The sequence below is a fragment of the Neohortaea acidophila genome, assembly GCF_010093505.1.
Source record: "Neohortaea acidophila strain CBS 113389 unplaced genomic scaffold BDY17scaffold_12, whole genome shotgun sequence".
NCBI classification, from domain to species: Eukaryota; Fungi; Ascomycota; class Dothideomycetes; order Mycosphaerellales; family Teratosphaeriaceae; genus Neohortaea; species Neohortaea acidophila.
The window spans coordinates 676,571-697,999 of NW_022985521.1; the positions used below are offsets into that span (position 1 = coordinate 676,571).

Below are 21,429 nucleotides of genomic sequence, written 5' to 3' on the forward strand. Positions count from 1 at the left end.
TGAATTCCTCAATGGACTCAATTGGTTGAAGCTTTGAGGAGCATCATGAGCTGGGGCCATTCGATTTTCGTTGCGTCTAGACCATGTCAGTATGTCGACAACCATACGTCAGTCGATGCAGGCGACTTACCTAACATGCCCGTCCCTTTCGTCGGAGCCTCACCCTCGGTTCCGTTGGTGGATTTATTCTTCTTACCGTGTTTGGTTGTAGCCTCCCCGGAATCCTTAGCATCCACTTCGGCAGAGATTCGTTTCGCCAATTGACTGGGATGGATGGACGGCTTGAGTCGCAGTTGACGACGGACGAGCTTGAACTGTCGGACATGCTTCTCTCGCTGCTCCAAAGTGGGAAGGTCGACAAACCAGGCCTCCCCTACCTCGATGCACGGGAACTCGTCGCCTTCTTCGAATTCCACGGCGCTGTACTTGCTTTCGTCCGACGAACGGCGGGGCAAGGTGAGGTAGCAGGTCGTTGTTTGCACGGGTCGGGTTGAATGCCAGCACTGATTTGGATTCTCGGGCCACTTGTCTTCGTTCCCGTCCGTTGCGCGCGTCGTTGCAAAATGTGCCTTTAAACCGAAATGCTTGAGGAGAATCTATAGTCGCGTTAGCAAGTCCAGCCGCGTTGCAGACATTCGGGCGTGTTATACCTTGTCAAACCTGACGAAACCGCCACCAGGTTTTTGGTTGATCAACTGCCACCAATTCGCTCGCTTCTGCTCACAGATATCGAAGAACTCGTCACCTTCGCTAAGCTCTGCATTGATCTCATCATCAACCATCTTTTCGCATCCCTCAATGCAGTTCGGGCTGAATAAGCTCTCCTCAGAGGCTTGGCAGGTGTCACACAGGTCGTCAGCCATATCATCAATCACAGCGTCGAACACGTCGGCATAAGTATGGTTCGCATGGGTGCTGGGAGTGCATCTGTTTTCGAAGTGGACGATCATGCGATCAGGTCCGTGTGCATAATCGGGGATTACGGCCGAGTTGAGGACAAGGTCTTCGATGAGCTGCTCCACCTCCACGGGAAGCTTCATGACGTGGACGTTGTCACCCTTGCCAAAACGATGGCAGAGACGAAGTGTGTGGATGATTGGAAGAGCCGCTTCGTATTTCTCCAGCTGCGCGACGAGCTCGTTTGGCTTGACAGGCATGGCCCAGGCCAAGCCCATGCTTGAAACGGTCATCCGCGAGGTCATCGTGGGCGTCGGCACGCTTTGGTAGGACTTGCAGCTTTGCGGATCTCAGAGATGCTGAGCGGTGGGTTGTGTAAAAGAAGGATGAAGAAAGGGGAAGAGAACAGCCAGGTGTATACCTTGAGTGGTGAATGCCGCTTGCCGTGAACGAGGCTAGTAACACCTTTGTGCGACACTCCCGCTCGTTGCCTTGTTGCCTTGTCGCCTCCGTCACACGTAGTCATGTGACCGTCAGTTGCACACACGTGACTGCGTGAAGTACTTCACATCTTTGATCGTACTTCACTGCGCAGGACATGCCGAATCGGTTCGTTTGCGGTCGAACCTAAGTCCCGATCCGCTCGCCGCTGGTCTGGAGCATGCACTCTGAGATACACGAATAGCTCTACTACGAGACAGGGTACAGATTGCTCAGATCACTGAATAATCAAGTAGCACACTGCCCAACAAGGAAGGAGGAGGTCGGCATTCGGGCCCGAAGATCATCGCCATGCAGCTGGCCGCGGATTAGGGTTCTGCTCGGCGCCAGCTCCGTTACGTCAACCCTCAAATGCAGGCTGTTGGGGCCCGCAATGTTGAATCGTGCCTGCTTTCTGTGGCGGAGAAACGATGACATGCGCAATGAGAGAGGCGGCAACTCTGCGGCGGGCTGGTCGTCGAGAGGTGCAGTTGCGATGTGAATATCTCGAGCTGTGCAGCGCAGGGAGATCTCGATTCAATCGGCCTGCATGTAACCGGTACCTACCTTACATCCCACCAAAACTCAGGTCGACCCTCGGGACAATGGACGCTCTGTCATGATGGGTAAGGTAGACTCATTGTTCTCCCACTTTCGACGGCTTTCATACTCTTCCTCTCTCATCTCCTATCCGACTTCATGGATTCTCTTACTGAAGGGGACGAGCCCGTATGGAACGTCATTGCTCGTACCAGTACCCTCACCGCGGGCTTTCTGCTCGTATGGCTTCTCATTTCGTACGTCCGGACGCGATGCCGACCAGGCCTTCGCAAGATTCCGGGCCCGTTCCTGGCCAGCATCTCCAATCTCGATAGAATCTGGTCATGTGCCAAAGGTCTGCAGCACGACTACCATCTACGACTCCACAAGCAGTTCGGCCGCTTCGTTCGCGTTGGTCCTAATCACGTCTCTTTTTCCGACCCGGAGCTCATTTCCCAGGTCTACAGCATCACGAGCAGGTTCGACAAATCAGAGTTTTATTCCATGTTCGACGTGATTAGTCCCGCCGGTCGGATGAGCACCACTCTATCCTCTCGAAACGAAGCTGAACACAAGGCCCTTCTGCGTCCAATCGCCCATGCCTACAGTTTGAGCTCGCTGAAGGAGCTCGAGCCAATGAACGACGAGTGCTCTGCCATCTTTCTCAGCAAACTCGATGGCCTGGTCGGGCAAAATGTCGATCTCGGCGAATGGCTGCACTGGTATGCCACCGACGTGATCATGTCCGTCACCTTTTCCAACCGTCTAGGTTTCATGGAGCGGGAGGAAGACGTCGACAACATCATCCGTGCGGTCGACGGGAGACGCAGCTACAACGCCATCATCGGTCAGGCCCCATCCCTCCATCCCTATCTGTTCGGCAACCGCCTCGTGGCGTGGCTGACGAATTTCATCCCCTCCATCGCAATCCTGAACTCGTCGAAGCACCTCGTCGACTTCACCGCCCAACAAATCCAACACCACGACAAGGCCGCTACGGAAACACCAAGCACCGACAAACCCAAGCTCCCAGACCTGCTCTCCCGCTTCCGCAAGTCGCGCAACGAAATGAGCAAAGCCGAGTTTCTCAGCGCAACAATCACGAACATCTTCGCCGGCAGCGACACGACCGCCGCCTCCCTCAGCGCAATCTTCTACTACCTCATCCGCTCCCCCGAAGCTCACGCCGCCCTCCTTGCCGAAATCGACGCCGCGGATCGCGCAGGTCAACTCTCCGACCCCATCACCTTCGCTGAAGCGCAAAACCTCAAATACCTCCAGGCAACAATCAAAGAGGGCCTGAGAATGCATCCCGCCGTCGGCTTGCTCCTCGAACGAGTCGTGCCCGCTGGCGGAGCGCAACTAGGTCCGCACTGGCTGCCCGCAGGCACAATCGTCGGCATGAACCCGTGGGTCGCAGCGCGGGATAAAACGACGTACGGCGCAGACGCAGACTCCTTCCGTCCGGAACGATGGCTGGAAGCAGACGACGCGAAGCTGAGGGCGATGGAGCGCAACTTTTTGGCCTTTGGAGCGGGCACGCGCACGTGCTTGGGGCGGCATATTTCGCTTTTGGAGATGTCCAAGGTCGTGCCGCAGGTGTTGCGGAGGTTTGACTTTGAGCTGGGCGCGCCGGAGCGGGAGTGGAGGGTGCGGAATCATTGGTTTGTGATGCCGAGGGGGTTTGTGTGCAAGGTAATGCGGAGGGAGTAGGAGGAGCATGGGAATACCCACGATGCTGAGAGGAGATATACACAGTTAAGCCCGGCATGTTAATTGACTTGAACTCGATGGTTACGCTATCATTCATTCCCACTCAAGACTTCTAGATCATGATCCGCGCCGTATGCTCCTATTCCCAGCTTCCCGAATCCCGCCATCCTGCGCCGCGAGGCTGTAAATGTTGATTTATAAACATCATGCTTTTGGGGGAATGCTCATCGCTCGTTTCCGTTTTCCAAAACAAGTGCAATCCAGAAGAGAACTCGTTGCTCATCTCGTTTGCGCAAACGCATGTCCACATCATAGTCGTCGACCGTCAGCCCGTCTTCTCGTCTTGCTCACCGTCTGAACAATTCCTTGAACTTCGCCGTCGTTCCAACCGCTGGGGTGCCCGTGGGTTCAAGCTGCTTGCTGCGGGCAAAGAGCTCCTGTCACACGTAGCCAAGTCAGTCCATGTACTCTCTCTCCCAAGACCGCCGGGAAGATACTCACCTCCTCATCCCTCATCAGCTTCACATCAAGCACCAACTCCTTAATCACCTCATTGCCCTTCCCGCCCAGCAAGCCCTTGTACGGCAACCCCTGCGCCTTCTGAATATCCACCACCACTTCGCCCATAATCTCAAACTTCTTCCAGTTGATCCGGCCCTCCTTCTCATCCCCGATGAACGTTTCGTTCCCCGCTGCCGCAGCGACAAGATCCCGTTGAAGGAGCGGGAGGTACGGGATGCGTTCAGTAGAGCTGTTCTCCCACGCCAAGCGATAGGCGGAGTGCGATTTCGACGGGGACATGAGGATCTCCAATTTCAGCCAGTCTGTGCCGACGGGGCGTGGGATGAGCTCGCGCGTGGCGGCGAGGCGGTGCACGGGGGCGGATTTGATGCCGGCGATGATCGCGCCGAGGGAGTTGTAGTTGTTGAGTTCGCGGAGCTTGCGCGCGATGCGCATAAACTTCTCGAGCATGAGCGCGCGGTGTTTCGGCTTGTCGCGCAGCAGGATGTAGTTTTGGACCCAGGAGGCGAGGTGGTTGAAGTGGTCGATTGCGCGGTTGACGTGCACAATGTTCTTGCATGCGGCCTTCTGCGCTTTGCTGAGAGATACTTGCCGGACGAGATCCCGAGGTGGGGTCGAGCAGAACATGACCCAGTCTATACGGGTCAGTTCTCGGGCGATGCTGTCGTCGGATAGCTCCATGAGGAGGCGCCATTGCATCTTGGTGACGGGGTGGCGTGGGGTTGGAGTCAGCAATGCAGCTTGCTGCTGTGCACTCTCTACCCTGGCCAAGGTGTGTGAGGATGTTGCGCCATCTGATGCAGCCGTGTCTTCACTCGCCAACGATGAACCGTTGACGGCATGGTGATCTGGGTCGTCGAGCAAGCGTTTGGCAGAAGCAGATAGCGAGAGTCGGTTACGAGCGCCGCTGCTTTGTCGGTCCTTGTCACAATATGCCCAATTCGTGTCGTCGTTTTCACGAACTGCACCCAGATCGACAGTCATCATCTTCGCCGCCGATGCGAAAATGCGATTCTCTGCCAGCTTGCCAACAAACGTACGTATCCTTTGCTTCGTCTTGGGATAGGCAAAGTCACCTGGATATGTGCCGATCCAGAGCTCCAAGATGGCCAGGACCCGAAGCTGATTCGACGTTTTGATAACACCGGCATCACTGCTCCTCTCTAATTTGTCAAAATATTGAGCGATAGCTTCGAGTAGTTCTCCGGGAGTTGCGAACTTCCTGTAAAGCGCAAGAAAGATGGCAGAAAATTTGCCGTCTGCTTTGGAAGATGGCTGTGCCAAAAGACGATCAACCAGAACCTCGAAAGTCGTTCCGTCCTCTGTATAGAAGGGAGGCGTGTGACTGACAGTACCGATCTGCGGGATCATCTGGTCAGGCACATCGAATGAGCCCTCGGAAGTTTCGCTCATGGACTCTTCGAACAGGAAGGAGCTTTGCATGTCATGGTCGGCCGTTTCGGACGTGGCATGGGACCAATCTTCAGAGCTGTACGCCGTAAGACTCGAGTCGTGACGGGAGGGGCTTTGATCTTTGTATGGGCGGCCAGTCTGTTCCGAGGCGGCGCGAAGATGACCGCGCTCGCTGGGGGGCCGTGGCGAGACGGGTCGCACCGCATTTGACTGGGCTCGTCGACGGAGTGCTGACGGAGCTTGCAGCTGGTCGCCTGTAGATGAGTCAGCTTGAGTTTTAGGACAGCATACACGAGGAAGATAAGGGCATACTTGGCACGCTGGCTACAATGGCCTGCAAGATGAGCGCCATGCCCTGCTTGTGACTATCCGGAACGGCAGAGGACACCTGCAAAGCATCGAGGTTCTTGATCTGTCGTTTTGCAGCTTGCTCAATCACTCGAGGATCTACGGCACGATCTTGGGGTAAAGTGTCGCACTTGCTGGAAACGAGAAGCGATGGAAGGCCAGCCTTGTCGATTGCATCTGCTCGGAAGGGCGTATCAGCGTTTGCCCCGTTTGCTTTGAAGTACAAATGATGGGAAAAAGACAGGCGTCTGTCAGATAGAACGTACTCAGCATTTTCGGTACGTCCTCCAGCGTACCCCGGTCTTGAACGTTGTACAGCGTCACAGCGCCGTCAATCTGCGGCATGAGCTTGTCCTCAATCGTCTCCGGCCAAATTACCGTTTCGTCGTCGTCGTCAATGTCAACATCATCAATGGGTACTTCGAGAAGTCGTAAGAGATAATCCGTGCCGTCGATCCCGATCTTTCGCTCGACGGCTTGAGAGTCGGAAAGGAACGGTAGGTCCAAGGCCTTTTGCATGAATGTCGATTTTCCCACGCCTCGCGAACCAATAATGGCAATGTTGATGTCGGGCAAGGGTTGTGAAAGCTGGGAGAATTAGAAGGTTGTCCAACGCTTCAAGGCCTGGACTGAGCATACCTCTGGTGGTTGGAAAGGCTGGAAGTGTCGTATTGCCCCCACAACTCCCGCGACCTCGTCCTCGTCTTGTGCACCTAAATCGGGGATGGCCTTTGACGCCCGAGCGGACGCAGCTTGAGCCCGCGGTTGTGCATCATCATGGCCATCCTCCTGTCGAGAGGCATCGTCTACTCTTCTCGATACCAACGGAGCAGAATTGATCCGACTCTTGACCGACGGCCGCTCGTCCGCAATCCGCAGCTGCTTCTCAATCTGTTGGCTAGGTCTCCTTCGTCCCGTCTCGACTTGCACACTCTGTGCCTTCTGCCTCCTGTCATTCCGAGCAGGTTGCGAATCCCGATCGCGGCCTGACTGTGTGGACTTGGAACTGCGTCTCGATTGGGTTGCAGAGCTCGACATTGCCCTCCTTGTCCTTGTCCTTGTCCTGGTCCTGGTCCTTGCCCTCTACAATTTTAAATTTCCTCCCAAACCCGAGGCTGGACCATCAATCATGCAGCAGCTCTTGAACTCCCCATTCCCAGAAACAACGCTGCACCGCACAAACCTCATGTCGTGCGCAATGCGGAGAAGGGGAGGGGCAGAGGAATGTGGGCGAGCTTTTCCGTGCACCCCGCGAGTGTCAAAGGCGTCAAAGTATCGGGTTACGAGGGAGGGCCAATGGAACGGGCGAGGAGGGAGGTGATCTGCAGGTCCAGCCAGATTGCAGTCGGCATTCTCATCCCAACCCCAGCTCTTGCATGTGCGTCTCATCCACCAGGGCCCGACGCCAAGCTCACGCTAGCTACGGACATCCCTTCGGGCATTGCACCACGGCATAGCCGCCGGATCCGCACAATTGAAGAGGCGAGATTCGGACAGAGGGAGCAGTAGTACTCTTGCTATTTAGTCGGTAGCTAGAACATGGCACAGTGTTCACAATCACAACTTGCCCAAAGATCTTCAGAGGGGTCAATCTACAGGTACGATCGAGCGGGTCCCGAGCTAAACTGCTTATCGGGAGTAGTCGCGAGGGTACAGCGAATACATGCACATGCAGTCTTTGTGACAGCATGCTCACTGGGCGGCGACAAACACAACGCATGAAGAGCTGCTTCGGATCACATACCGAAGATGTTGGAACCCTCCGGCTGGACGGTCTTTGCACGATATTTCCTAGTCTTTCCTCTGGTCAGCAAAGTCCTTGTACAAGAAAGCTGCGCGAAGATAAAGGCAGAGGCAATATGCAAGATCAGACATCCAAGGAAGATTATACCCTCATCGACTCTCTATTAGGTTCTAAGAGCGAGAGCTAGAGTGGAAACTGCGAATTATGGTAGGTTTTCATCAGGGAGGCAAGGAGTGAAGGAATAAGAAATGTCGTCAACGTACTGTGAGGTGGCCAAGAGGCATCATGTCGGTGCAATCGTGGTAGGCCCGGTCAACGCGGGAGATCCAGGGGAGTTCATCCGCTGTGGAGGTGGAGGTCCCGAGGCCAAGGTCAAACATATGCAAAGTCCTGTGATGCAAAGTCAGCGCACTGCCCGACGGACGTTCGTGAAGTAGCAATCGTGTGCGAGGCAGGCATCGGGTCAGACAAGAGTTACTGGCAAGTATTACATCCGCCCTGCGACAGGCAGACGAGCAGACTGAGCTGTTTCATGGTCGAATCAATTGGGAAAAGAAGAATGTATGTGAAGATCATCTCGTGATGGAGGGGGGGCGGTAAGGGTGAAGGGGGCACAAATACTTACACGTCAGGTTCGGACAGACCCGATGCCATGATGACAGCAGGTCGACGCCATCCGGAGGATTGTTTGACGTGGATGGAGTGAATGGGAGAAGTTGGGAGGCTGGAAGAAATTCTCGGCGTGGAATATCAATAAATTCAGGCGGCCACAAGTCGTGGCATCTGCACAGACCTGGTGGCAAAACTCATGGGACGCCTTCGATTGTCTTATCGCGATTCGCCTTACTTTGAGATGGCTCGTGTCGAATAATGAGGACAGTCTCTCGTAGGTCAGTCCAATCGATTATGCGAGGATCAGCAAGGGTCTCTACGTGGACATAGCGGGCATTGCACCACTCTGACACCATTCATCTGACGTACGACTCGGTTATACAAACACCGCAACTTTTGATAACCACCCGCCAAAATTAGGGGCCCGAGCGTCGCCCACATCCTGCCCGTGCACTTGGAGCCCCGGCGACCTCATCGCCTTTCCCCAATCCACCACCACTCTTCACTGTCCACGGCCTCGCCAGCGCCTGCTTCTGTCATCCTCCCCCCCTCCACACAGCGCTCGTGGCCGTGAAGTCGCGTTTATCGCGCCACCGCCCTCCGGCGCTGCTGTCGCTCGCTTGTCCCCACTCCGCCATACCCCAGCTCTCTCACACTCCACCACGCGCTGCCCAGAGCCGCTAATCACCACCACCACCTACACAACCCTCCTCCACGGCTCGAGCGTGCTCCCCGACACGCTTTCTTCCGAGTCCCTGGCTACGCGCTTCTGTCGCTCCTGGACCTCCTCCGTTCACCTCACCTCCGAGGCGCGTACTCTTGCGCTTCTTCCCCGCGACCCCCAAACTATCACCACGGGCGAGGCCAGGCGGATGAAGTAAACCTATGCATTGCACTGGCAGAGTCTTTGTAGCTGCGCGACCCTGACCCGGCCGTTGGCTTGGGCTCGGAGGAGCTTTGGCAGGCGTGGGCCGGCGACGCTCACGTGAAGAGTCCCAGAGAACGGGACAGTGACTGCCCCGACGAGCAAGATGATGGCCACATATCCGCCACAGCCCGGTGCTATGCCCCCTGGAATGGCGCCGCACGCCCATCCCTCGTTAACACCAGGACAACCCCCGATGACTCCGGCGCAGATGCAGCAGATGGGCCATCCTGGCGGCCCGGTAACACCAGGGCCTCACGTCACACAAGGCGGCGCGATGCTCGCCATGCAGCCTGGCGCGAGTTCAATGGGCAACCCCGCCGGCATGGGTGCTCAGCACATGCCTGGACAAATGGGCGGTATGCCGGCGCAGATGGGAGGTCAGACCATGGCTGGCGGCATGCAAAATGCGCACGCCATCGCCATGAGCCAGATGACTCCCCAACAGATACAACAGCAACAGCAACAGGCCATCATGCAGCACAATCGTATGTCTCCTTATCGCATATCTCTATGTACCCACGCGAGCAATTGCTTGAGTTGAGACCTTTGCTAACCATCATCTGTTCTTCATAGTGCAAAACAATCCCCAATTCGCCCTGCAACAACAAGTGATGATGAATCGCCGCGCCTCCGCACTCGCGCAAGCTGGTAACGGAATGGCGGGAATGCAGCCGGGAAACATGCAGGGGCTGAGTCCACAACAAATGCAACAAATGCAGCAGATGCAGCAACAGCAGCAACAAAACAACCAGGCGATGCATGCCCAGGGTGTGCAATTACCCGCACACCTGCTGGCGCAACAGCAGCAGATGCAAATGCGCATGCAGCAACAAGCCATCGCACAGCAGCAGAATCAGCAAGCGCAGCAGCAGGCCCTCGCCATGCAGCAAGCAGGCTCGCAACAGAGTAATCAGGGCGCGCAGCCAGGAGCACACAGCCAGCAAGGCCCACAGCAACAACATCCTGGGCAAGCGATGCGCCCGCAGTCCCGGCCGAATCCCAGCGAGCAGAACCCTACGAGTGGTCCACCAGGAAATGCGCAAGCCCAGGCGAGCCCCGCGCAAAGCCAGACCCCCCAGCAACAACATCCTCAGCAGCAGGCTCCGAACGGGCAGCAGCAACAACAACAGGGTCAACCAGGACCCGGGCAGCAGCCGGGGCAGCCGGGGCAGCCTCCACAAGGGATGACGCAACAGCAACTGGCTGCAATTCAGCGACAGCGCCAACAAATGCAGATGCAGCAGCAACAGAATGTTGCTCTGCAGCGGATGGCGCAGGTCCAAGCGGTGCAGGCCCAGCAGCAGGGCCAGAGCGGCATCTTCATTCTCAAGGTCATCCAATTTGGAGATCATCTGAGCAGCTTCGACGGCGAGTCTGGCAAAGACATTGGACTGTGGCACAACTTTGTCGATCGGCATTTCGCCCCTGACGCCCGCTTCATCCACACTTTTGCACCCCCGCCCGGACCGGAAGAGAAGAAGGCGAAGAGATACGAGGTCCCGCGGCCCACGATTGCAAGATATTTCCAAACGTACTTTGATTCCAGCGCCGCATACATACGACTGCATCTTGAGCACGTGCGAGAGACGGCCATTGCACCGAATCGGCATCAAGTGTCCTTCTCCAGCGCCGTCCTCACCGTTGCATACCCCAACGGCGCTCGCTTGGAGATGAACGGGAGTGTCAACGTTCTGTTTGCCCCTGGATCCGACTTCATCGAGTTGATGGAGCTTTATACGGCCAACACCGAAGAGCATGTAACGAGGGCAGAGATTGAGAGATTGCTGTCGAGCTGGAGTCCAACCATGGCTAACAAGGCCTCGCCGAAAATGGCGAAGAACAAGTTGCCCAAGGCTCAGCAGAAGATGCAGGCGCAGCTGGAAGGGTTGACGATCGATCACTTCCCGCGGGTTTCCAAGGGAAAGCTGGGGATTACGGAGCGCGTGCAGCAGTTCCTCGAGGTGAGGCAACTCGTACTTGATGTCTGGGCCGCAGTGAAGACTAACATGTCCACCAGATCGACGAAACCATGTGCGTCATGGCCGACCTCATCGCCTACGCCCAGGAACGCAAAGTGCGACCCGAACAAGCGCTGGAAGCGATGGTAACACAGTATCAAGATCAGCAAGGCAACCCGCAAGGCGGCCCCCCACCCAACGCCATGGGCATGGGTAACCGCACGCCGAGCATGGCACACATGCAAATGCCCAACGCCGGCCAATTCTCCTCCCCCAACGTGTCGCACCTCAACCTGCCCATGCAAAACGGCATGAACGGCAGCCCCGGCATGCCGCCCGGACTGGCAGCGAGCATGAGCAACATGGGCAACGCGCACACCCCCTCGCCCTCGCTGAACCACATGGTGGCGCCGGGCATGGTGCCGCAGCATTCGCAGCAGGGCACGAACAGCAGTGCGGCGAGCGCCAACACCAGCCCGAACGTGAATAACAAGCGTCGGCGGAGTACGGTGAAGGTGGAGGGGGATGATGCCGGCGAGGGAGGCAATCGCGTCAAGCCCAGCCCGCGCATGCCCAAGAAGGCGAAGCCGGGCGGGGCTTGAGTTCATCGTGCTTGAGACGTCTCTGCTCTTATGTTTTCTTGTGTACTTGGGGAAAAGCGTGGCGTTGATGGGGGTTTCTGGCTGCTCCTCCTCGTCGGTTATACCTCCGCTTCATCGTCTCTTTGGGTTCGTCGGCCGAGATGGATGATGGTGCAGAGGGCGATTGGGATACGGCAGGGCTTGCTTACTTGTTACATTACCTTACATATCCTTCTTGTGGCTTCTGGTTGCGTTTTCGTTCTGGCGAGGGATGCGGGTGCGCGAGTGGATATTGGTATAGTGGATAGTATGTACTACTTTATGCCATTGGGGTCGTTCCTTGGAGCCGGTTCAGTATAACGTATGTCCTACATAGGTAGCTATAGGTTACACTGAACACTACACGTATATTGCACGTGCCGAAAGTTCCCAGCCTGATCATCCTATTCTTTCCATCACAGATAGACCTCGGCCGCACGTGGCGGATGGGGTCAGAGGAAGGAACGATGAAGCGTTGGGAAAGGCAAGCGGGAGGGAGATCGACTAGCCCGGCTGCCGCGCCATTTGCCCATCCCAACCCGGCAGGAGCTGCTGGCGTGAGTGGCTTCAAAGTTTCTTGGGTATGACGCCGCACCTGCCCATCGAGCAGTCGCCGGAAGCTGGAGACAAGCTATAGACGGTAGTCAGGAACGGATCAGGAGCCGCATCGATTGCCACCTGCTTTTTCTGATTCACATGTGCTTGCCTGTCGTGTCTTCTTGGGTGTAAACATCACCTTCACCCGCATCTTTGGTTCTTCTGTCTGCCCTTCGCTGTCTACTCTCCCGTTTCTTTTTACCCTTCGAGCTTGTATCTAGTTGCAGAAGATCATTGCAAGCATTGTGTCGACCACTTCCCCTCCAGCACTAGCCGACTACACCGCCACCTATCCATCCTCACGACCCATCGCCACTGTGCTGCAGCCTTGCACCGCATACCATTCCTCATACGCAATCGCCCACTAGACTGCTAGACTACATTCCATCTCCCTGCAAGAGGCCATCACCATGGTTCTCGTGGGTGGGAAGCAAGAGGTTCCCAGCGCGGAAGAGCAGCGGTTGAAGGAGGACAAGGACAGAGTCAAGTACTGGAAACACTTCGGCCCTTACGTCGCCGAGAGACAATGGGCTACGGTGCGAGAAGACTACTCGTGAGTCGCCATCACCCTTCGCCCGAAGAGCCTAACCTTTGAACACCTGCTCACGTGAGACAGCCACGATGGAGATGCGTGGAGTCACTTCACCTACGACATGGCCCGCAGTCGAGCCTTTCGCTGGGGTGAGGATGGCATTGCTGGCGTCTCGGACACTCACGGCCGCTTGAACATTGCCTTTGCTTTCTGGAACGAGAAAGAGTACGTTGCCCGTCCGGCTTCTGTGACATTCAGCTGACAAGACACAGCGGCCACCTCAAAGAGCGTCTCTTCGGTCTCTCCAACCCCCAGGGTGTTCACGGCGAGAGCATCAAAGAGTGCCACTTCCACCTTGACAACACCCCCACCCACTCCTACATGAAGTATCTCTACAAGCTTCCGCAGAAAGAGTTCCCCTACGAAGACATCATCAAGGAGAATCAGAGGAGGTCAAAGAAGGACAGGGAATACGGGCTCGTTGACACCGGCATCTTCAATGACAACCGGTACTGGGACTGCTTCATTGAAACGGCCAAAGAGAAGGACAACCCGGATGAGCTGCTCTTCCGTGTCACGTGCTACAACAGAGGTCCCGATCCCGCCAAGATCCACATTCTGCCTCACGTCTGGTTCCGCAACACCTGGGCGTGGGGTCGCGATGACTACAAGCCCAACATCAAGCAGGACGGCCCGCTGCAGACTCACATCTCCCATCGCGACCTTGGCGACCGCTACGCTCAATTCTCTCCTTCCCCGAACAGCTGTGGGCGCGACGACGATGTTGAGCCCGAGTTTCTCTTCACCGACAACGATTCCAATCTCGTCGACCTTTGGGGCTCCAAAAAGAATCCCACTCCCTACGTCAAAGACGCCTTCCACAAGCGGGTCGTCAAGGGTGACAAAAAAGCCGTTAATCCGGACAAGACCGGCACGAAGAGCGCGGCGTGGTATGCGTTCAACCAGGGTCAGGGTGTGCCACCGGGAGAGTGTGCCGTCGTCCGATTCCGAGTGTCCACGAAGCATGCCGACTCGTACCTCGACGAAGAGGAGTTTGACGATGTCATGGACCAGCGCCTGGCAGAGGCCGATGAGTTCTACTTCAAGATCAACCCCATGCCCATGTCGGACGACCTGCGCAACATCCAACGTCAAGCCTTTTCTGGCATGATGTGGTGCAAACAATACTACCATTTCATCTGGGATCAGTGGGCGAACGGCGACCCCGGCAGCCCTCCGCCACCGCCGGAGAGAAAGTCGGTGCGCAACTCCCAGTGGAAGCACATGCACCTCGACGACGTCCTGTCCATGCCTGACTCGTGGGAGTACCCGTTCTTCGCCGCCTGGGATACCGCCTTCCATTGCATCCCCATCGCCATCATCGACCCCGAATACGCCAAGAAGCAACTCGACCTCTTCACTCGTGAGTGGTACATGCATCCTAACGGGCAGCTGCCAGCCTATGAATGGAACTTCTCCGACGTCAACCCTCCCGTACATGCTTGGTCGGTGTTCCGCACGTTCAAGATTGAACGCAAAATGTACGGCCGCGAAGATTTGGACTTCCTGGAGCGCGTCTTCCAGAAGCTGCTGATGAACTTCACGTGGTGGTGCAATCGCAAGGATTACGAGGGCAAGAATGTGTTCGAGGGCGGCTTCCTCGGTCTCGACAACATTGGTCTTTTCAATCGATCTGACCCTCTCCCCACTGGTGGCACCCTTGAGCAAGCCGATGCGACGGGATGGATGGCATTCTACTGCCTGAGCATGCTCAACATCTCCCTGGAGCTGGCCAAACATCGCCGAATCTACGAGGACATTGCCTCGAAGTTCTTTGAGCACTTCATCCTCATCTCGGATGCTATGCAATACCGATTGGGCTCCGAAGCAAAGTCTCTGTGGAACGACGAAGACGGCTTCTACTACGACGCAATCACGTGGGGCGGATCGCATGCACACCAGATGCACGTCCGGTCCATGGTCGGCCTCATCCCGATGTACGCCACTCTCACCCTCGAACCACAGGTGCTTAAGAGCTTCCCGAAGTTCCGGAGGCACGTCGATTGGGTGATCAAGAACAAGAAGGAGGTTGTGGAGCGCAACATTGCCAGCATAGACCGCCGAGGCAAGGATCAGCGCCTGCTGCTCTCTCTTGTCAATGAAGACCGTCTGCGATCGATTCTGAAGTACATGCTCGACGAGTCGGAGTTCCTCGCACCCAACGGCATCCGGTCCCTGTCGAAGTTCCATCAGAAACACCCTGTGTCCATGGACGTGAAGGGACAGAACTACTCCGTTGGCTACGTTCCTGGCGACTCCGACAGCGGCCTGTTCGGTGGCAACAGCAACTGGCGCGGGCCTATCTGGCTCGCGGTCAACTTCCTGCTCATCGAATCGCTGCTGCGCTTCTACATGTTCTACGGCAACACTTTCAAGGTCGAGTGTCCGACGGGCTCTGGAGACTACATGCATCTCGGCCATGTTGCGGAAGAGATTCAGCACCGGCTGCAGCATCTGATGACCTACGATGAGCAAGGCCGGCGAGCGATGCACGATGGCAACAAGATGCTCAACAATGATCCGCACTGGAGGGACTACATGTGGTTCTACGAATTCTTCGACGGCGATACTGGACGTGGTCTTGGTGCGAGCCATCAGACTGGCTGGACGGGCCTTATGGCCAAGATGATTCATGACACGGGGTAAGCTCGTCTGCTCTTCGCGAATTTTTGTCCATCACTAACATTTTTCAGCGTCAACTGCCGACTGCCTCAGACACCCCGCAGTCCATCCGCCGCAGCATCCCACTACTTCGACGACACCTTCCTCCGTCAACGTCGCGCTTCCCTTGCCGGCCGTAGGCCGAGCGGAATCAAGCGGAGTGTGACTCGCAGACGCTCCATCGGCAACCGCAGCGAGACTGGCCGCAGCGACGTCACCAACGGCACGACCGGCGAAGCCGAGGACGATAACACCAACACTAACGGCGACACCGGCGGCGACGGCCGCTCCTGGACCATCTACAACGAAGACGACCCGAAGAAGGGCGTGCCCGACGACCCCGATGATCCCATCAACCGGTATGTGCAGGAGCAGCTCAAGCGCATCAGGTCCAACGAGGCGCCGGAGTATTCGGAGGAACTGTCTGCGCAGACGGATGGGGCGGATGATGATGAGGGTACTGGGCCGGTTGATGCTTCGCTTGATGATGAGTTGTAAAGCTGGGCGTGGGCTGAGTGGGTTTGGGGCCTATTGTTGTTCTTCCTAGTTGCGGCATGATGCTTGATGAGGGTGTTGGGATGGGTATTCGCATGGAAAGGGCTTCCTGGTAGAATGCATTAATTTCCTGGGTGGGAGAGTCCTAAAATGGAGCATATTTCTCTCTCCAAATGTTCACTTCCAGGTCATTTCATCTTCGTTGTCGGTGGACTTGCGCCTCAGGCAGAAAGGCAGATCATCGGCCATCTCCGACACGTCGGAGACCGCACCTCGTCTAGAACGTCCACCTCCAATACATTCCTTTATTTCAGCCCTGTGTTTGACAAGAATTCACCCGTTGTTCGATTCTTGTTCTTCTCGAAGGTAGTTCCTTACATTTGGTCGAGAATCCTCCAAGCTCAGCTTACCTTATCAAGCTACATGCTGCAGGTTGATTCGGCGCGCTGCGATATCCAGATAACGCGCGATTGATTGCGCTACTCCGAGCTGGCGGCGACTCTGCTCTTGATACTCTCGCAGGCGCGAAACAACGGCTACACTCTTACCTGAGCTGTCGAAAGGGGTCATTCTCGAATCTACAATCTGCGGCGCACTCGAAGGTGCAGCTTTGATTATTGCATCGCTTCAAGGAGTACCTGGCACGCATTGAAAGACAAGACCAAACCCCCCAACGAACCACCCGCAAACACAATGGCTCCGGGGCGAGTATCTCCAGACCCGGCAGTAGAGCCCACGACTCGCCATGCCCTGGCCTCCATCACAGCAGACTACGACGACACGATCAGATTCTATCTCAACGGCTCTAAAGTCACGCTCGACAGCGCGGATCCCGAGGTGACGCTGCTCGAATATCTTCGTGGAATCGGTCTGACTGGGACGAAGCTGGGATGCGCCGAAGGCGGTTGCGGTGCGTGTACTGTGGTGGTCTCGCAGTATAATCCGACCACGAAGAAGATCTATCACGCTTCTGTCAATGCGTGTTTGGCGCCGCTGGTGTCCGTTGATGGGAAGCATGTTATTACCGTCGAGGGGATTGGGAATGTCAAGTCTCCTCATCCGGCTCAGGAGCGGATTGCGAAGGGGAACGGGAGCCAGTGTGGATTCTGCACGCCGGGCATTGTTATGAGTCTTTACGCCTTGCTCAGGAATAATGAACGGCCGAGCGAGCATGATATTGAGGAGGCGTTCGATGGCAATCTGTGTCGGTGCACGGGGTACAGGCCTATCCTCGACGCCGCGCAGACGTTCAGCGCCGAGCGCAGCTGCGGGATGGCGAAAGCGAATGGCGGGAGTGGATGTTGTATGGAGAATGGCGACGCTGGCGGCGGGTGCTGCAAATCCAATGGCAACGATGATCAGCCCATCAAGAGATTCACCCCGCCCGGCTTCATCGAGTACAAACCCGACACAGAACTCATCTTCCCTCCGGCATTGAAACGACACGAATTCAAAGCGCTGGCGTTCGGCAACAAACGCAAACGCTGGTTCCGGCCGGCGACTTTGCACCAGCTCCTTGAGATCAAGAGTGCGTACCCGTCCGCCAAAATCATCGGTGGCAGCACGGAAACGCAGATCGAGGTCAAGTTCAAGGGCATGCAGTACACGGCTTCGGTGTATGTTGGCGATATCGCGGAGTTGAGACAGTACCACTTTCATGATGAGTATCTCGAGATTGGCGGCAATGTCACTTTGACGGATTTGGAGGGCTTGGCTGAGGAGGCTGTTGAGCATTATGGAGCTCAGCGTGGACAGCCGTTTGCGGCGATCCTGAAGCAGATCAGGTACTTTGCTGGCAGGCAGATCCGGAATGTTGGTGAGTTTGCTTCATCCGCAGGGCAAGTTGGACATGGATACTCATCCGGTGTTTCTTCTAGGCACACCAGCCGGCAATCTGGCAACAGCATCGCCGATTTCCGATCTGAATCCAGTTTTCGTGGCGACAAATGCGACTTTGGTTGCGAAGTCGCTTGAGAAGACAATCGAGCTACCAATGGCCGACTTCTTCAAGGGTTACCGAGTTACCGCTCTTCCTCCAGATGCCATCATTGCTAGCATCCGAATCCCTGTTTTCCAGGAGAAAGGCGAGCACATGCGAGCGTACAAGCAGGCCAAGCGAAAGGATGACGATATTGCGATCGTAAACGCTGCTCTGAGAGTCAAGCTTGACGACAGTCATGTTGTCAAGGACTGCAGCTTGATCTACGGTGGCATGGCTCCCATTACCATCGCTGCGAAACAAGCCGTCGAATATCTGACTGGCAAGACGTTCACCGATCCCAGCACACTCGAGGGGGTGATGAACGCTCTTGAGCAGGATTTCAACCTTCGCTTCGGAGTTCCTGGCGGCATGGCCACTTACAGGAAGTCGCTCGCTCTTGGCTTCTTCTACAAATTCTATAACGAGGTTCTGCAAGAGTTACAAACATCCTCATCTACGGCTGACGCAGACTGCATCCCCGAGATCGAGCGGGAAATTTCAAAGGGCTTCAAAGACCATGCCTCTGCTGTCGCTTACGAGAAACAGACGATTGGCAAAGAACGGCCGCACGTGGCTGCTCTCAAGCAATGTGTTGGCTCGGCGCAGTACACCGACGATATTCCTGTGCAGCAGAACGAGCTCTTGGCGTGTCTAGTGTTGAGCACCAAAGCTCACGCTAGGATCTTATCTGTTGATACTTCGCCTGCCCTTGATCTGCCGGGTGTGGTGGATTACGTCGACCACAATGACCTGCCCAACCCAGAGGCGAACTGGTGGGGAGCACCGAAATGCGACGAAACTTTCTTCGCCATTGACGAAGTCTTTACCGCCGGTCAACCCATTGGCGTCATTTTGGGGACATCAGCTAAGCAAGCGGAAGCCGGTGCTCGGGCGGTGAAAGTCGAATACGAAGAGCTGCCTGCTATCTTCACGATTGAAGAGGCAATCGAGGCGAACAGCTATTTCGACCATTATCACTACATCAACGACGGCGATCTCGACAAGGCCTTTGCCGAATCGGATCACGTGTTCACGGGTGTTGCGCGCATGGGCGGACAAGAGCACTTCTACCTCGAGACCAACGCATGCGTCGTTATTCCGAAGCCAGAAGATGGCGAGATGGAAGTTTGGACGTCGACGCAGAATCCCGCGGAGACGCAGGCGTACGTTGCCCAAGTCACCGGCGTCGCGGCGAATAAAGTTGTTGCAAAGGTGAAGAGGTTGGGTGGTGGATTTGGAGGCAAAGAGACTAGATCCGTGCAACTCGCTGGGATCTGCGCGATCGCAGCAAAGAAGTTGAAGAGGCCGGTGCGATGCATGTTGAATCGCGACGAAGACATTCTGACGTCTGGTCAACGACATCCTTTCCTCGCCAGGTGGAAAGTCGGCGTCAACAAGGACGGAAAGTTGCAAGCGTTGGACGCCGATGTCTTCAACAACGGTGGCTGGTCGCAAGATCTGAGTGCTGCGGTCGTTGATCGTGCACTGAGCCACGCCGACGGCTGCTACAAGTTCAAAGCCGTGTCAGTTCGCGGGCGTATCTGCAAGACGAACACGGTCTCCAACACCGCCTTCCGCGGCTTTGGCGGACCTCAAGGCATCTTCGTTTGCGAATCCATGATGGAAGAAGTTGCGGATCACCTCAAGATGCCGGTGGAGAAGCTGCGAGAAATCAATATGTACGAGTCGCTGGAGAAGACGCACTTCCGCCAGGAACTGAAGGACTGGTATGTTCCGTTAATGTGGAAGCAAGTCCTGGCCGACTCGGAGTACCAGCGACGAAGGGGGGAGATTGAAGAGTTCAACAAGAAGAGCAAGTGGAAGAAGCGCGGGCTCTCTATCGTCCCGACGAAATTCGGCATCTCCTTCACCGCTCTGTTCTTAAATCAGGCCGGCGCTCTGGTGCACATCTACCACGACGGCAGCGTTCTCGTCGCGCACGGCGGTTGCGAAATGGGGCAAGGACTGCATACGAAAATGACGATGCTTGCCGCTGAAGCGCTGGGCGTGCCGTTGGAGAACGTGTTCGTTTCGGAGACGGCGACGAATACGGTTGCTAATACGTCTGCGACTGCGGCATCTGCTTCGTCCGATTTGAATGGGTATGCGGTTTGGAATGCTTGCTCGCAGCTGAATGAGCGCTTGGCGCCGTACAGGGAAAAGCTGGGGTCGGAGGCTACGATGAAGCAGTTGGCGCATGCGGCGTATTTTGACCGAGTGAATTTGTCGGCGAATGGGTGAGACACGAGTACTGCACGTATTACTGTGGGCGAAGCTGATGGCGATGACAGATTTTACAAGACGCCAGATATTGGCTATGTTTGGGGTCCGAATACGGGGCAGATGTTCTACTACTTCACCCAGGGCGTTGCTGCCGCGGAGGTGGAGGTAGACACTCTGACGGGCGATTGGACGTGCCGACGGGCTGATGTGAAGATGGATGTCGGACGGTCTATCAACCCTGCGATAGGTGCGTATCACTACATTCAAAGGAGACATGGGAATCGTGATACTGACACATCACCCTCCCAGACTACGGCCAAATCGAAGGCGCCTTCGTCCAAGGCATGGGCCTCTTCACAATCGAAGAATCCCTCTGGCTGCGACACAACGGCCAAATCTTCACGCGCGGCCCCGGCGCCTACAAAATCCCGGGCTTCCGCGACATCCCGCAAGAATTCAACGTCAGCCTGCTCAAAGACGTCAACTGGGAGAACCTGCGCACCATCCAGCGCTCGCGCGGCGTCGGCGAGCCGCCTTTGTTCTTGGGGTCGAGTGTGTTTTTCGCGATTCGCGATGCGCTTAAGGCGGCTAGGTCGCAGTGGGGGTGTGAGGATGTTTTGGAGTTGAGGAGTCCGGCTACGGTGGAGCGGATTCGGGTAAGTTGTGCGGATCCTATTTTGAAGAGGGCGGAGGTCAAGGCTGCGGACGGGGAGAAGAGTTTCTTCATTAGTATTTGAGGGCGTCTGTGTGTACGCGTGGTTGTTGTACATGCTTTCATGAAACCGGGTTGCGGGAAGATCTCGGGTTTGACAAGCATTACATCTGTAGCCAAGAGTTTGACAGGCGGGGACTTGTTCTATTCTCCGATTGCTTCACGGCGATGATGGAAGGGATGTAGAAAGCAAGTCATTGACTGCGAAGCAGTCGCTAGCTGTGCTGATGTAGTAGACATCACTACACCACGACTACCGCGTACCCGGTACATGTAGATAAGATGGGACATACGAAGAGGTTGTGGTTGTGGTTGTGGTGATCTGCCCGCGGACCCTGCATGGATTTGAAAGGGGAGGTGGTGTGTCGCTGGCCCGTGCGCCTGCCTTGCGCC

General features: G+C 56.0%; 6 protein-coding genes across 6 annotated transcripts; 4 read left to right on the plus strand and 2 right to left on the minus strand.

Annotated features, from left to right (window-relative positions):
• Nucleotides 1-86: 86 nt before the first annotated feature.
• Nucleotides 87-1,190, minus strand: BDY17DRAFT_258055 (uncharacterized protein; the record flags this gene model as incomplete). The annotated part of the gene is made up of 2 exons (XM_033731741.1): nt 87-596; nt 666-1,190. 2 exons carry the CDS (start codon nt 1,188-1,190, stop codon nt 87-89), a joined length of 1,035 nt encoding a protein of 344 aa, XP_033585824.1.
• An 886-nt stretch (nt 1,191-2,076) lies between these two features.
• Nucleotides 2,077-3,630, plus strand: BDY17DRAFT_257623 (putative P450 monooxygenase; the record flags this gene model as incomplete). The annotated part of the gene is made up of 1 exon (XM_033731702.1): nt 2,077-3,630. The coding sequence occupies one exon, from the start codon at nt 2,077-2,079 to the stop codon at nt 3,628-3,630; it is 1,554 nt and encodes a 517-aa protein (XP_033585825.1).
• A 14-nt stretch (nt 3,631-3,644) lies between these two features.
• On the minus strand, nt 3,645-7,261 carry BDY17DRAFT_272723 (ras guanine nucleotide exchange factor domain-containing protein). The gene is made up of 4 exons (XM_033731963.1): nt 6,553-7,261; nt 6,180-6,501; nt 5,878-6,090; nt 3,645-5,819 (listed from the first exon to the last, which is right to left on the minus strand). The coding sequence occupies exons 1-4, from the start codon at nt 6,949-6,951 to the stop codon at nt 4,039-4,041; spliced, it is 2,715 nt and encodes a 904-aa protein (XP_033585826.1). The 5' UTR covers nt 6,952-7,261; the 3' UTR covers nt 3,645-4,038.
• A 2,129-nt stretch (nt 7,262-9,390) lies between these two features.
• BDY17DRAFT_328033 (LIM-domain binding protein-domain-containing protein) lies at nt 9,391-11,757 on the plus strand (the record flags this gene model as incomplete). The annotated part of the gene is made up of 3 exons (XM_033737782.1): nt 9,391-9,682; nt 9,771-11,158; nt 11,215-11,757. The coding sequence occupies 3 exons, from the start codon at nt 9,391-9,393 to the stop codon at nt 11,755-11,757; spliced, it is 2,223 nt and encodes a 740-aa protein (XP_033585827.1).
• Nucleotides 11,758-12,318: 561 nt separating this feature from the next.
• On the plus strand, nt 12,319-16,418 carry BDY17DRAFT_272724 (Six-hairpin glycosidase-like protein). The gene is made up of 4 exons (XM_033731964.1): nt 12,319-12,925; nt 12,989-13,129; nt 13,177-15,606; nt 15,658-16,418. The coding sequence occupies exons 1-4, from the start codon at nt 12,783-12,785 to the stop codon at nt 16,121-16,123; spliced, it is 3,180 nt and encodes a 1,059-aa protein (XP_033585828.1). The 5' UTR covers nt 12,319-12,782; the 3' UTR covers nt 16,124-16,418.
• Nucleotides 16,419-21,391, plus strand: BDY17DRAFT_305254 (Molybdopterin-binding domain of aldehyde dehydrogenase-domain-containing protein). The gene is made up of 5 exons (XM_033734833.1): nt 16,419-16,486; nt 16,553-17,936; nt 17,998-20,338; nt 20,393-20,571; nt 20,634-21,391. Exons 2-5 carry the CDS (start codon nt 16,814-16,816, stop codon nt 21,059-21,061), a joined length of 4,071 nt encoding a protein of 1,356 aa, XP_033585829.1. The 5' UTR covers nt 16,419-16,486; nt 16,553-16,813; the 3' UTR covers nt 21,062-21,391.
• Nucleotides 21,392-21,429: the final 38 nt, after the last annotated feature.